This window comes from Gobio gobio, assembly GCF_949357685.1.
Source record: "Gobio gobio genome assembly, chromosome: 7".
NCBI lineage: Eukaryota > Metazoa > Chordata > Actinopteri > Cypriniformes > Gobionidae > Gobio > Gobio gobio.
The window spans coordinates 41,725,691-41,741,604 of record NC_137103.1 but is presented as its reverse complement, the minus strand read 5'-3'; the positions used below and the strand labels follow the sequence as shown (position 1 = coordinate 41,741,604).

General features: G+C 37.2%; 1 protein-coding gene across 1 annotated transcript in view; it reads right to left on the bottom strand.

Moving 5' to 3' along the window:
* lrp1bb (low density lipoprotein receptor-related protein 1Bb) overlaps nucleotides 1-15,914 on the bottom strand; it is a gene marked incomplete at its 5' end in the record, with an annotated part of 359,446 nt that overhangs the window by 206,714 nt on the left and 136,818 nt on the right. The window contains 2 exons of the mRNA XM_079822148.1: nucleotides 1,856-1,984; nucleotides 3,523-3,642. Of these exons, the coding sequence (XP_079678274.1) occupies nucleotides 1,856-1,984; nucleotides 3,523-3,642 (249 nt within the window). The remainder of the gene's footprint in view (nucleotides 1-1,855; nucleotides 1,985-3,522; nucleotides 3,643-15,914) is intronic.

Here is a 15,914-nt window from a genome sequence, read left to right as displayed (position 1 = left end):
CTTTCACATACTGCAACGCACTTTATTCATGAATTGTGTTTAATCAATATTATTCATTCATGCAGGGGTGGGTTTACTGCACCAAAATTCATAAGACTGAAAATGACACAATGGGTCCTGGAAGCTAGAAAGTCAGACTGCATAAATTCGATGCATATCATTTCCAAGATAATCAGTTAGTTATAACAATCCAGATTATATTTTCACAACATGTATGATTAGGAATGTATGTAAATCAACTTTGTGTAAAATGTTAATCAGAAGTCTGTACACAAATTTGACACTTTGACAGATGTGTTGTTCATCTGTAAAACGCTATTAACAAAACACAGCACAGCAGCCAATCCAAATTCCTATTACTAGCACTTTTAAGTCAGTGAGATTCAAACATGTGCAACACATTTTCTACTCCTTTTATGATATTTCTCACAGAAAAAAGCTATTGGATCACGTTTTTTTTTATTATTAAAACGGCTGCAATTACCTGAGCCCAAACAAATGACCAATCTACAAAAGGGATTAGAATCCATTTAGAATTGTAGTGAGTGTTTTCCCTACAAAAACCCCTTATTACAAAAGCAGCCGATTTAATGATAAACTTGATTGGATTTGTGGCTGGTGGGAAGACACTCTCACAGGCAGGTGCCATTAGGCAAGTAATCATTGGCATGGCCTGATAAAGAGAGAGAATAGTTGTCCTTCAGGCCCTGCTCTTCATAAAATTCAGGCTCCACTTAATCCTCAAAGTCTGGCTTATCTTCCACCAATAGCTCCATTATTTCTGTCCCTTGGCACAGCAACACGGATATAAGGACTGTAGCGGAATGTCCAAAGCAAACTGCCTCAATTTTCAGGTTCTTATGGGAATGAGAGGCTGAACTGTATGGTTTAGCCTGGATTCATGCATGATTTGAAGCTATTTAGTGTTGACTTAGTAGAGGGATATGTTGTGACAATACCATTAAATCGACTATTTGCGGCAAATTAATTAAAAATACAAATATTATACAATTATAGTTCTGTCATGACAACTGTTTGGCATGGTACTGGGTATGACAATGTTGATATCTACGCTGCTGCAGAGAAAATACGGGACTTGCTACTGCCAAAACATACACGGAATGCTTCTGTGAGAAAGTAAGACTTTTTCAATATAGCGTACATGAATTACCCCTAGCAGATCTATACAGGTGGAGCTGGGGAAGGTGGAGGGTTTCTGAAAGCACGCTGCACTGCTAAGGCAAATGCTACCCGAGTATTTGCAAGGTTGAGCACGCAAGCTCAGTGGCTACTGATACAGCAGGAACCAATCAGCTGTGCCCTATAGATGACAATGTGATCACAATTAGGTTGAGTTAAGGAACCTATTAGCCTGCGCCATCTAGAGGGGGGGAATTATTCATTTGTTTTGTATGATTAACTGAAAAGGGCTTTTGATTTTTTCTAATTAACATACAAAACCCCTGCTTGTGTAATTGGATTATTGACTCAAAATGTTATAGGTTTTTGAAACATAGCCCTTCTGACAATTTCCCTGTGTGTCTACTCTCCTATTGCATGGCGATTACTGAGAAGAATCCCTTTACGTTTTTTCAGATATACGCAACATCGAATCATCATTGCGTATTTCTGAAGCACACATTAGTACATGTTTTTCAAGGTCAGAAAATTACCAGCTCCAAAAATGGCTTGAAGCAGAGCTCTGCTGCTGTAAGTTAATTTCATTCATATCACACAGAGTAATAATCCACCTTGTTTCAACTCGGTGCACTCTTGTGAAAGAACAATATCAGGACGTGACAACATTTCAGGCGGCTTATGCAGATCCCTGGTCATTAATTCATCATGCTCTTACCATGTTTGGCTATGCAGGAGCGTCTGTTCGGCTGCAGGCTGTACCCATCTGTACAACTGCAGCGATATGACCCATAGGTGTTCATGCAGGTCTGGCTGCATGTCCCGTACATGGCGCATTCATCATGATCTGTACACAGAGGAAGAGTCATTTATGACAAATTAGGTATGCTCAAACATGACCCAAATACATAAAATCCACTTAATGTGGCCTCTCGGTGGCTTCTCCCTATGCCACCTAGTATCTCCGGGCAAGTCCTGCTTTGCACCAGTCTCCAGAGCTTTGCCTGTTAAAGCTGTAGTGGAGTGTAATGTTTCAGTGGTGATTAACTGATTTGTCTTGGCTGAACGTCCGGGGGAACCTTTAACGAACAGGGTACAAATATGTAAAAAATAAAGTTTTTTTGACTTAAAGTTCAAAAAACGGTAAGTCAAAGTCAGAGTTTAACTGTCAGATAATGGTTCCTTTCTTATTAGGCTTTAAATTTTAGATAGACTGATAGATACCCAGTAAGCAATTGCCTTCATTTTACCTTCTCGGTATAGATCTGATATAGTCCGGCATGAGTAACCCACTTCTAGCCAAAAGAACCTTGAATTTGGTTGCGTGTCGCCAAAAGAATTTGTGAGATGTATGATATTCCATCGTGTAAGCAAAGTCCTCAGTGTTTACAAGGTGTTCGGTTTCATTTCTTTGACATGTTCATGTTCTAGATGACTAGTCTATTCTTGGGCTATGCATCCAGTGTACATCACTGATTATAATGGGTTATATTGTCTTTTGTCGCGTCGCATCGCGCCTTTCGCGTCGCATCGCGCCTTTCGCGTCAGGTGTAGACACGGTGTTATCTTGAAGCACCGCCGCTCCCCATAAACAGAGTATGTGCGATTGCGAATTGAAAAGTAAACGCGAGCTCCTGATTCCCACAAATTAGGCTACATAATGTCTCCCAATATCAAAGCTATCTTGGGCTGGGCTGTGTCATTGGAACTACATCTACCGCTCTGGTCTCTGCTTTGCTCTCTGTTTGCACTTTGAATATTAAGAGAGTACTTTGATTAAAACAGTTTTTATTTAGATGTTCAATTTGTGAACATGAGTTCAATAAGGAGGTCACACAAAGTCTCAATCAGAAGTTCTGGAAGCTCATAATTCATGTACAGTAAGGTCTGAAGAGACTCATGTGAAAACATACAGAAACAAAGCCACTCAGTTGAGTTTGTGGCAAAACCTTTTACAGTGCTTGTATATAGTTGTCTTTCAAAGCATTTGAAAATTCATACTCAGAAAGTAGAACTGAAATACCATTCAGTTAGATTCATCAAATTCATCACTGTAAAGAAATAAATCTATCCCCGTTAACAATTTCCTGTTTGACCCTGTTTTCTGCTATACTGAGGCATTTAGTTATAAAGTGGCTATGGTTGAGCTATATTTCACCATTGTATACAACAACCAGCCTCGATGTCATACTCAGAGGGTCTCATTTAAGCCAAACCAGGCCGAGAAGTCACTTTGACCTCTCTGGAGTCAATGCCACACGTCAAATAAAGCAGGACGGAGGTGTGAAAAGACACCCTGGGGATGGACGGCCACCCCTCTCCCCCCTCATTGCCCAAAGCTTATCATTCGTCTGAGATGTCTGACATGACCCTGAGAGCGCCTACCTCTGCAGCTACGCCCATCCTCTCCCACCTCGAATCCATCCGCACAGAAGCAGAATGTGCCGTTTCTGGTCATGATGCATCCGTAGCGGCAATGCAACTCGTGACAGGCTGACAGGAGTTCTGTGGGAGGAGAGAGAGAGAGAGAAAGAGTTTGAGAGCGAGGGAAAAACATGTAAATTGCTTTTTGATTTCACTCCCTCTAAAAGCCCTTCCTTGCCATCAGCACAAGGATGTGCCAGCACGTACTGACAGTTGTGAGCCAGAGGCGGGGATCAATAGCACTCCGAGCGGGTGAAACCAGAGAGGTGCTCCACACAGGGAAAAAGAGATGGAATTAGAAGAAATACCTAACCTTTCTGTTCAAAATTCTATGAGGAAAGAAAAAGGTTTTGTGTGGAGACTTGCAGAAGCTTTTAGCAATTCTTCCTGGTCTTCGGTTCTCAGAATTCAATCAACCTGCCACAAAAGAGTTGTGCTCAACCTGGCTATTAGGTTTTTCATTAATAGTTTCCACAGTGGACTTTCACTGAACACCAAATTGTTTATATTTAGCAAGCACAAAATGGAAGTGACTGCAGGTGTCCTGGTTGTTTGGCATCCATCATGAAACATTCTGATTGGCATCCATTGGCCTTTTCTTGTATTGAATTGAAAATCAAATAGGAATCTGCCGTTACTATTGGCAATAACACTATTGACGAACAGACACAGAAACTGCATAATGCTTTTACTGCATAATGTACCACATGCAGAAACGTTCATGATCCTAATGTACTATATCTCTTGGGGATGAAAATAAATGCATTTTTGTTATTTTGTCAAATTGCAATGAGTACCAAAAACAAATGCAAAGCACACTCCCTAAAGAATGACACATGCAGTCTAACCCTTAAAGACCCAAGCACTGATAATGCCTGATAATTTTACAAGTTTTGCAACAAAAAAAGATTTATAAGTTTGCTACATTATGCAGATGCTTTCTCCAGAAGCCTTCACAAGAAGCTAGGAGAACGAGATTTGGATATGTTCATCTCAGGGCAGTTGCATGACCTTGAACTATTTCTACACCTCCCTCACCCCCTGTGAATGATCTGAAAATGCATATTTACAGACCTGCAATCCAGTTGCACTCTCTATAAAGCCTTCCCTGTAAGCCTGAAGGCTGAACCGAATGGCCCCTCTTATACTCTATAAAGTTTCACTAGACAATGTAAAAAAAATCATTTGAAGTAGTTTATCTATGATTTACTGCATGGGCTCTATTGTGCAAATTTAGGGCCAGATTTACTAAACGGGGCAAATTAGCGTGAGAAAGCAATTGGGAGTGGAAAGTTCTGTGCATGATCTACTGATGACGCAATTAAACAACACACACTGTAAAAAATTTATAATCTTCCCAACTCAAAATTTTCTAGTGACTGTTTACATCTAAAGTTTTCAATTGGCCCAAGTGAAATTCTGTAAATGTAATTTTATCAATTGTGGCAAGAGCCTGTTAACATGGGCTCAATTGGAAATAATATGTTGAGCCAATGGAAAAAATGTATAATCTTCCCAACTCAAAATTTTCTAATGACTGGTCACATCTAAAATTTTCAATTATTCAAATTGAATTTCTGTGAATTGAATTTTATCCATTGTGGCAACAGCCTGTTAACATGGGCTCAATTAGAAATATGTTGAGCTAATGGAAAAATGTAATTTACCAACACTGTAAAAAATGTCAGACCTCTCCAATTAAAAATTTTCTAGTGACCGATCACATCTAAATTTTTTAGTTGGCCAAATTGAAAAATGTGATCAGTCACTAGAAATTTTTGAATTGGAGAAATGTTTTACAGCGAAACTGTGTGGTTGGTCCAATTAAATATTTTAAATTGTAGTAACAATTGTTTATTTCTCACTGTCCCAAAAGACAAAAATGACTAAAAACATAGGCCTAAATATATTAAGCAAAATACAGAAACAGACAACAGGGTTGACATTTTATCACATTACTTTATTAACAAGTAAATTCCAACACAGGATATTTGGGTGAAAATACCTTATTTTCAATAAGGAAAAACTCTGAATACATTCAAGAAGTCTTCTGCATAACAGGATGTCTTGTTGTGGTCAAGAAAACAGGGCACGGCAAGCTAAAAACCTGCAAATAAAAATAAAAACTAACATTAATGACAAAGCTCCCCTGCATCACATCTGGCAAGAGACAGAACAGAAGTTTCTTCATTATATAATGAGGATGAGACGAATGAATGGACATAAGAAAATCACGAGCTTGACGTGTTTGATATTAAAAGGCAATAACTTAAACCCTGAAAGTGGCCGACGCCAAACGCACCGTGTTCAACAGTCGCATGCCGCACATATCACACAAATGACTTAATTTCCTTATTACCTATTGTTTTAGACATATAAGACATGAGGAAAATAAAACTATTGGCTACAGGCTATCATTAGATAATTATGTGGTAAACGAGAACACACTCATGAAAACAATGAATGCATGAACTCGTGATTCTACAAAATGTCTTTTAAACTTCATACCCGGTCATAAAGCAAAACTCTGGAGAATAATTTCAGTGCTAAATACTCACCAACGTCTTTGTGAGATGAATATCTCTATTCTCTCGGGAATGTGTCTCGGTCTTCAGCACCTGCTGGCTCGGCTCCGCTCGCGCTGCCGCTCCCGCGTCTCCGCGTTTGAAATCTCCACACAAACGGTTTTTTTCAAGCGCATTTTGCGCATGCGTATACCGTTTTTCGGACGGAGGACTTGTTCAGCCAACATGGATTTTTCACTTCGACTTCATAGATTGACTGAGCACAATTAAATATGTTCGGTGAATATACAATTTTAATTTTTAGTGAAGACCTTAAGCTATGATTAGTACAATGCATCTTTTTGCATGGCGATAATTATTTGGAAGTCATTTATTGGGCCAATATGTAATGATCAATTTACACAATTTTTCCCCCCAATTTTTTTTTACAGTGCAGGAGCAGCCGGATCATTTCCATAATGACCAACGCAATCTACCAAGATCATCGCAAATACTAGGGGTGTGAATCTTCACTGGTCTCACGGTCTCACAATCTTCACTGTTTTGATTCAATTCGATATCACGATGTGTTGCATCTATAATTTTCAATATTACTGCACATGACTATGGCTACATTTTCATCAATGAATACAAGCAGTCAGATATGAGCTCCCTTTTACTTGATCTGCTCCAAGAAAGTACACTTCCTGAATGTAGCAAACATCAAACTAAACTTAAGTCTGAAGACACCAGACGACAGGAGCATTTTAGAACTAATAAACACTACACTCTAAAAAAAAAAAGGTTCTATATGGCACCAAAAATGGTTCTTCGTCGTAATCGTCGTAATATCTTAACATGTTCTGTATATGGTAGCGGTGCTATATAGCACCTTAGTCAAAGAACCGGTGAAGAACCTCTGAAGAACCGCTGAAGAACCACTGAAGCACCAAAATTGGTGCTATATAGCACTTAAAAAGGTTCCCCTATGATTACGAGCCAAGAACCATTTTTGGTGCCATATAGAACCTTTTTTTTGAGAGTGTAAGTAAATACTAAAAGCGCATGAAACGGTCAAGTAATATGTACTAACTGTATGTTACAATAATGCTCACACACACACACACTCGCGCACACTTGCACGCTCGCTCACACGCTGTAAATGTTAAAGGGATAGTTCACCAAAAAAATGAAAAATACCCTGGAGCCGGTTGGATTACTTTTATAATGGATGGATGCACTTTTTTTGGGCTTCAAATTTTGGGCTGCCATTATAAAGCTTGGATTAGCCAGGACATTTTTTTTTTTATTTTATATGTCATATACACCTATGATGGCTTTAGGGTGAGTAAATCATTTTCATTTTTGGGTGAACTATCCCTTTAACCTCTTAGCTCTGGGACCATTTTGGGGGATTTCCACCTGGATTTGGCCTACCCAAATTGAAAGGTTTCCCATACCCACATACAGTGGTCTAAATATACAATTTTGGTGTAATTTTACAGGAAACCCTTTGAAATTACATAAACCACTGCTAAAAGTGATAAACATGTAAGTATATGTTGTCTGTAATAGCCCCCAGCCAAAAAAGAGGCGCTTTTTGATTTTTTGGTTATAAATTCATTTTTGAAAGTGTTTAACTCAGGCCCTGTGTGCTCTAGCACCCTGCAGACAGTTTTGGCTGTTTCCACTAGATTCCAGAGAATACTGGAAAAAATGATTTTGTCTGTATCATGTTGTATGCAAGATTTATTTAAATGGATCTGAATGGAGGAATATTACCTTTTACCCCCAATACCCCTATACATTTTTAAATGTTAAGATTATCCCGAAACGAGAATTGTGAAAATAGTCCCACCAAAAACTTTTATATGAATATTTAACCTATAATTAGTGAAACATTTGGTATTATTTCATTGCCTTAAACATTTGCAATTACTGCGTCTCTGAGAGCCAAGTGGCTGTCTTCATAAGATGAATAAAAGACAGAACTTTAAAGAAAAACATATACAACTGAGCATTTAGTCATGTTTAAAAAAATGTCACTAGCTAGTTTCCTCCAAAGCTGCACATTTAACTTATGCGCCAAATTGGAACATCACATAAAATATTTGCGAATAAAGCAGCCTTTCCATCCCACGTTCAAGAGAACAAAATCACTTCCTGGGAAGTTGCCGCAAAATATCTGTAATAAAAATGGAAGTTGATGCAATCGGAGAAGCCACTGTAGCTCTTTTTTCCTACATCACAAATGACTTGCGTCTCAGAGCGCGCACACGAAATGCTATAAACTCTGTCATCTTGCGTTCGGATGCTTGGTGTTTGGGAATGCAATTGTGTGAGACGCTTCTGGGAGGGAATAAACCAAATAATTTGGATGACAGACTTTGGTTCAGTCATTTCAGAATGATAAAACCAACATTTGAGATGCTGTGCAATTAATCCAATTATCCAGTCACATCCACTGTTGAGGCAAAGCCTCTTTTTTTGCGCATCAAGGAATTGAATCAGTAAATATTTTCCATTGTAGTTTACATGCATGTTATTGGATAAAAAATGTATCCGCCTCAATTGTGAGCGCATACGTTTTTTTTTATGCGCATATTGCCCTTACTATCCAGCGTTTTTTAATGCATTATCCCAAAACATCATAAATGTTTCAAAAAATTATTTCTATACTTTGGAGTGATAATAGAGACACAAAATCAGTTATTTAAGTGTTTTTTTTTTTCAGTGTACTGTTCATTTCACTTATCTAAGCTCTGATATTAGCCCCAATGCATGCTGTAGGCAAACAGCAAAAACATATTGTATTTTGTGTGTGGAATATCTGACAAAATGAACATAACATGATCATTTTCTACTAAGACGACCCTAAAATTCACTTTCGAGTTGTTTTTTGTCTGCCTTCCTTGCTGTGCCGCCTGTCATTCTCTCTGTAAGGTCTCAGTGGAATACTAGTGCAACAACCTAAAATTATTTTCATACAGTGCAAGCAACAAAGGCCACATCAGCACGTCTCTGAATCCCTCTGTCTGCCTGTCACATATTAAATCATGTGACGGTTCCTGAGAAAGGCAACAGACCCAACCAGCTATTGTTCACTGCACTTTTCAGACGTTTGTGGGTGTGGATTCAACAGCACAATTACAATTAGTAAAAAGACAAGTGATTTACCAGCCTCACAAAAAAATAACATGTGAATAAGATGCTATTCAAATCTGAAATGATGAGCTCTCAAAAAGACAAGCTTTTCTTCAGCTATTTCAAGACATGCGACTGCTAAACATCCATTACTGTCAAAGGAATGTATGCAAATCTGTTCTTTGATTTCTTACATCTCATGTCTGATTACAGTCATTAACTGAGCACTAATTCATAGATTTAAGCAATGTATCTGGTTATAGATTCTTCATAATTTCAAACCAAAATTATTTATGTACATTTCCCTACTCTGTGCAACCTATTATATTATTTTAAGATACTACTACTGCTTCTACTGCCGCTACTACTTGTACTCCTCCTCCTACTACCACTACTATTAATAATAAAATAGATAAATAGATCAATGAAATTAACATCCATTGACTCATTATTTTTTATTATAAAATAAAATATAATAATAATAATAATAATAATAATAATAATAATAATAATAATAATAATAATAATAATAATAATAATAACAATAATAATGGTTATACAATTAACATTCATTGACAGCTAGGGATCTTGATTTTATAATATAATATTTTTTCTTAAATATAATAATAATAATAATAATAATTATTATTATTATTATTTAGAAAATGAACACAAAATAAAATAAATAAAACATTAATACAAAAAAGTATCTTGATTTTATTTTAAAATAAAATATTTTTTCTTAAATAAAATACAACAACAACAACAACAACAACAACAACAACACATATTTAGAAAAGAAACATAAATAAAATAATTAAAAATAAAATAAAAACATGTAAAATATAATATAATATAATATAATATAATATAATATAATATAATATAATATAATATAATATAATATAATATAATATAATTAATATAATATAATTGTTATTAAAAAAATAATAATAAATAAATAAATAAATAAATAAATAAATAAATAAATAAATAAATAAATAAATAAATAAATAAATAAATAAATAAATAAATAAATAAATAAATAAATAAATAAATAAATAAATAAATAAATAAATAAATAAATAAATAAATAAATAAATAAATAAATAAATAAATAAAATAAAATAAAATAAAATATGAATGAATGAATGAATGAATGAATGAATGAATGAATGAATGAATGAATGAATGAATGAATGAATGAATGAATGAATGAATGAATGAATGAATGAATGAATGAATGAATGAATAAATAAATAAATAAATAAATAAATAAATAAATAAATAAATAAATAAATAAATAAATAAATAAATAAATAAATAAATAAATAAATAAATAAATAAATAAATAAATAAATAAATAAATAAATAAATAAATAAATAAATAAAATAAAATAAATAAAATAAAATAGCTAATGGGCCTTCCAGTTATGTGTGCAATATGAATCGGGCGGTCAGTGAACAAACTGCAGATGGTCTGTGAGAATGCCATCTGAGGTTGAGACTACTAGCTGGCATACTAAAGCAGGTTTTTATGGATTCATGGATTCATGACATGTCTTAGCAGCAACACCAGTGACACACTTAGACGAAGCTGCTTTTGTAATAGCAAATGAAAAATACAGGTTGAATCAAGAGCATCAATAATTGTTTATGGTGTATCTTACAAAAGTAAGAAGATAAATACCATTTTCATAAAGAAAGCTTTACAAGTAACATTCCATCAACCAAAAGTGAGAACTTTCTCTCAGCATAAAGAGAAGTGATTGGTAATTGCACTGCATCTTGTCAGAAATTAACTGAATGTTTAACTGTGGCTAAATATGTAATTGCTATTTAGCACAGTATTTCATTTCAATGGTTAATCAACGGCATTCACTGCAAATGTTAGCATGCAACACGTTGACAACACTTATTTGGTATTGCATTTTAAAGGTGCTATATATTTTTTTAAAAGCATAAAAAGCATAAAATGTCCTTAATACCTGACATATCACTGAAATAAGTCTCCTGGGAAATGTCTCTGTGACAGTCTTCAGCTCTGTAAACAACACAAAATTGTTGGGAGAGAGGCAGATATATTTTCAGCCAATCAGAAATGCTCTGTCTGTAATTGTGAATGTTTGGGTTATTGACATCAGGTTGGAGGTCGGGGATTTGTAGAGAGGGATGTGGTTAAACTGAAATCGCCTACAGAACCTTTAGGACCGGTTGTGTTTTGATAGTCCTGAAAAGGTTTAAGCTCTGATTTTGCCATTCATTCCACGTAACTTTGAACAGTTGCAGTCATGAACTTTTTATTGGATGCATAATGCTTCGTGGAGACAAAAGGCCAGACAAAGCAATGAGACGGTAGGCCGACAGATATCCAGGACTAATCCTTATATCTGCTTTCAAACATCGGTGCGCTCTCATGACCCGACACATAGCCAGACAGATGGATATTCACAACAATCTGTCTTCCGCTGATGCTGAAAAATGTCATGGCTTGCTAGGCAAAGCTACACAGTTTTTTGTTTGTCTGTTTGTTTCTTAAAACAAGATCATGTGCCATGTACAACACATTTTTAAAGAGATAGTCAAAAATATTTTTGGGGCAAGTTATACCTTTAAAAGCAGAAGTAAACACCAGGGGCTATATTTACAAAAATAAATAAATTAATTAAAAAAGTAAAAAATATCTAAAGAAATGAAAGATTATTCTTAATTCCACAAATATTTCTTAAGAACATCTGATTTTTTAAGAAGAAAATTAAAGGCTTTGGTGTTATCTTATTATATGGCAGTTTTTGAAGAAGACCTGCTTATCAAATCAATGAAAAATATCTCAAGCGCCATTTTGATTAAATCAATAATCAGGTCCCTGTCATTATTGTACAGTTGTTACTGAATTTTGAAGTCAATAAGAAGTTAGTTTATATTATCAATCAACGGTGCCACTGCTCGAGTACTATGTATTATATGTGTAAGTTATATTGTAATGCTTAATACTCAATAAATAAAAAACACCTTGATGTCTTACCTTTGGAGATTTAAGACAAGTTGGAGGTTATTCTAACTTTGAGAGGTTGTTTACAATGATTTTTAAGAACATTGTTTTTTTCTTGGAATTAAAACCCCTATTAAGTTTTGTCTTCAGAACAATCTTAAGAAAAATGAATAGGAACATTCTTTTGAAATGTTTTTTGGAATAGAAAATATTCTTAACTTTATACTTTAGTTAGAATTTAAGAAGAAAATAGTAGCTAATAAGAATGTTAGACATTTTGTTTTGCATGGCAAAGCACTTATGTTTCTTGTGACAGGTGGTCGGCTTCCCCTCCAATCATTGTCGCCCTGGCCCACATGAAGGCTCACCACAGGAGGGTCGTGATAACGGAATGCTGCTGGCAGTGCGTGACGTGGTGCACTTGATGCTTATTGTGCCCTGTCACCGCTGCCATAAATCCAGCATCCAGTTTCTCCTGTGCTGAGCCTGCCTCCCCTTGTGCATCACAAACTGCCCTTGAGGTCAAGGTATGCTGCCACATGATGGGCCACAAGTAAGCCGTTGACTCACAGGCCTTGCCATGCAGGAACGGTCTCCTTTTAAGGGACCCTTTCTTTTAAAATTCCTACAGAAACATATCAAAGACAGATACTAACTTTAGAGGCCTTTAAAAAAACATAGCAAGAGATCAGTGGGAGTCCTGGCTCACGAGTTGCCTTAGGCAACAACTTTCTGAAATCACAAGTGTCTTAAAAGGAAAATGATGCCATCATTTACTCACTTTCATGTAATTCCATACCTGTATCACTTACTTTTTTGTGGAACATAAAAAGGTATTTTGAAGAAAGTTTTAGCTGTTTTTGCACATGCAGTAAAAGTCAAAGGGTCAAAATTAACAATGGACAATACTTTATATGGACAAAAACATTTAGATGTGTGTTTATGTATACAGTACTCTGCAAGTCCTTAAAGTTATTTATTTATTTTGCTTCACTGTGTCAGTAGGAAATATCAGTTTACATTTCCAAACATTAATTTTTCCAGTAATTGCAATAATCCAGTGAGATTTTTGTAAGCACAAGTAGTCTGACAACAGCTGGTATGATCCACCATCATAGAATCCGTCTGTGATTTCATGAAGAAACAGAAAAAACTGAGACAGACTAAATCCAGACAAACTGTGGCAATATATATTTTGTGTTCCACCGAAAAAAAAAGTCATGAAGGTTGGGAACGACATGAGGATGTGTACATGAAAAAATTGGGGGTAAATTTAAGTCACACAATAATGTTTGTGTAATCTTTTCTGAATTTTACCACTTTTCTAACTTGTTTCCTAATCTAGCTTTCGGTAACATTTTAGTTTAGGGTTCAATTCTCACTATTAACTAGCTGCTTAATAGCATGCATATTACTATTGGCTGTTTATTAGTGCTTATAAAGCATATATTAATGGCTTATTCTGCATGACCATATTTGTCACAATTCACCAGTGAGAGGGCCCGTGATTACTACCAGAGGGCACTCCATCCTGGACTGTCACTCCATCGAGAACTACATTACCCATTATCCTTTGCCCAGATTCATTAGCACTCATTGTTTACACCTGTATCTCGTTTACCACATCACCTCTGCCTATATTTATCCTGTTCACCCTGTCATTCACTGCAAAGTCTTGTATGTTTTTACACTGCATCTCTGAGCGTTTTCCTGGTAAATGTCTCTTGGTTTTTGGATTACATGTTTGCCTTTGTTCCCAGCCTTGTGTGTTTATTTGTTTGTTTGGACTGCCTGCCTGCCTGTGTTTTGACCTGTTGCCTGTACTTTGGATTACGTATCTGGATTGTCCCTCTAATAAAACTGCATTTGGATCCTCAACCTTTTAAGTCTCGGAGCAGTTCGTAACAGACAACTTTGCCTTTAATGGCTCCAGCAGTTCAACTCAAGATGGCCGCCATGTCTGTGTCATCGGACAAGATGGCTGCCACGCCTGTGTCATTGGACAAGATGGCCACCACGCCAGTATCTTCTGCCAAGATGGCTGCTGCCATGCCTGAGCCAGCCTCTTCTGCCAAGATGGCCACCGCCATGCTAGATCCCTCTGCCAAGATAGCCGCCACCACACCAGAGCCCTCTGCCAAGATGGCCGCCGCCAAGCCAGAGCCTGTCCCAGAGAGAGAATTTCCTGTTCCCGTACCTGAACATGTCTGTTCCTGTCAATGATGCACTGACGGTTATGGCAACAGCCATTTTGTGTGTCTGGGCTGCACGTACATCAGCTTTGTCTCCTGCCCAGAGTCAAGAGAGGACTTTGTCTCCTGTCCAGAGTGGACTGTGTCTCCTGCCCAGAGTCCAGAGAGGACTGTGTCTCCTGCCCAGAGTCCAGAGAGGACTGTGTCTCCTGCCCAGAGTCCAGAGAGGACTGTCTCTCCTGCCCAGAGTACAGAGAGGACTTTGTATCCTGTCCAGAGTCCAGAGAGGTCTCCAGCCCATGAACTTGAGTCCGTAGCTCCTCTAAAGAAAGTTTTTTTTGGGGGGGTGGGGGTATATGTCCTCGGAGGCCGTCCCTGAACTGCCGGCACTGACGTGGTCCTTTGAACTACCTGTGCCGCCATGGTCACTTGAACTACCTGCGCCGCCATGGGTCATTGAACTACCTGCATCCCCATGGCCCCCTGTACTGCCTGCACTGCTGTGGTGGTCGTCTACTCCGCCGTGGGGGTCTTCAAGCCTGTTTGCACTGTTGTGTTGGTTGTCAGCTCCACCATGGGGGGCTTTAAGCCCATATGCAGGCTCACCTGTTCACCCCGCTCCAGCCTGGCCGCCTGCGCCACCCTGGTCATCTGTCAAAAATCACCAGTGAGAGTGCCCATGATTATCACCAGAGGGCACTCCACCCTGGACTGTCACTCCATCAAGAACTACATTACCAAATGATCCTTTGCCCGGACTCATTAGCACTCATTGTTTACACCGGTGTCTCATTTACCACATTACCTCTGCCTATATCTAGCCTGTTCACCCTGTCATTCACTGCAAAGTCTCTGAGCGTTTTCCTGGTTCATGTCTCTTGGTTTTTGGATTTCTTGCCGGTCTTTGGATTACCCTTTTTCCTTTGTTCCCAGCCTTGTGTGTTTGTTTGTTTGGACTGCCTGCCTATGTTTTGACCTGTTGCCTGTACTTTGGATTACGTATCTAGATTGTCCCTCTAATAAAGCTGCATTTGGATCCTCAACCTTTTAAATCTCGAAGAAGATTACCCAATAACTAAACTAAACAACTACTAACTATAAATAAGCTGTAATTAGGAGTTTATTGAGGCAAAAGTCATAGTTAACAGTTAGTTAATAGTGAGAATTAGACCCTAATCTAAAGTGTGGCCCAGCTTTCTAATAAACCTGGCATTGTAAACTACTATTCAGCAAGGATGCATTAAATTGATTGAAAAGTGACAAAAAAATATATTCCAAAAAATGCTGTTGTTTTGAACTTTCAATTCATCCTGAAAAAGGGCACGAATTGATACAGTATGTTCTATATTATGCAACAACAGTGTGACTTACATTGTCTGGCAGATTTTTCAGATAGAAAGAGGACAGAACCCATATTAAAAGCCACCAAACACATTTCAGGGGTTGTGCAATGCCCACTAGATCTCCAACTAATTTGTTTCAATGGGAGGCTCAACAGAACATGAATGAATGATAGGGTGG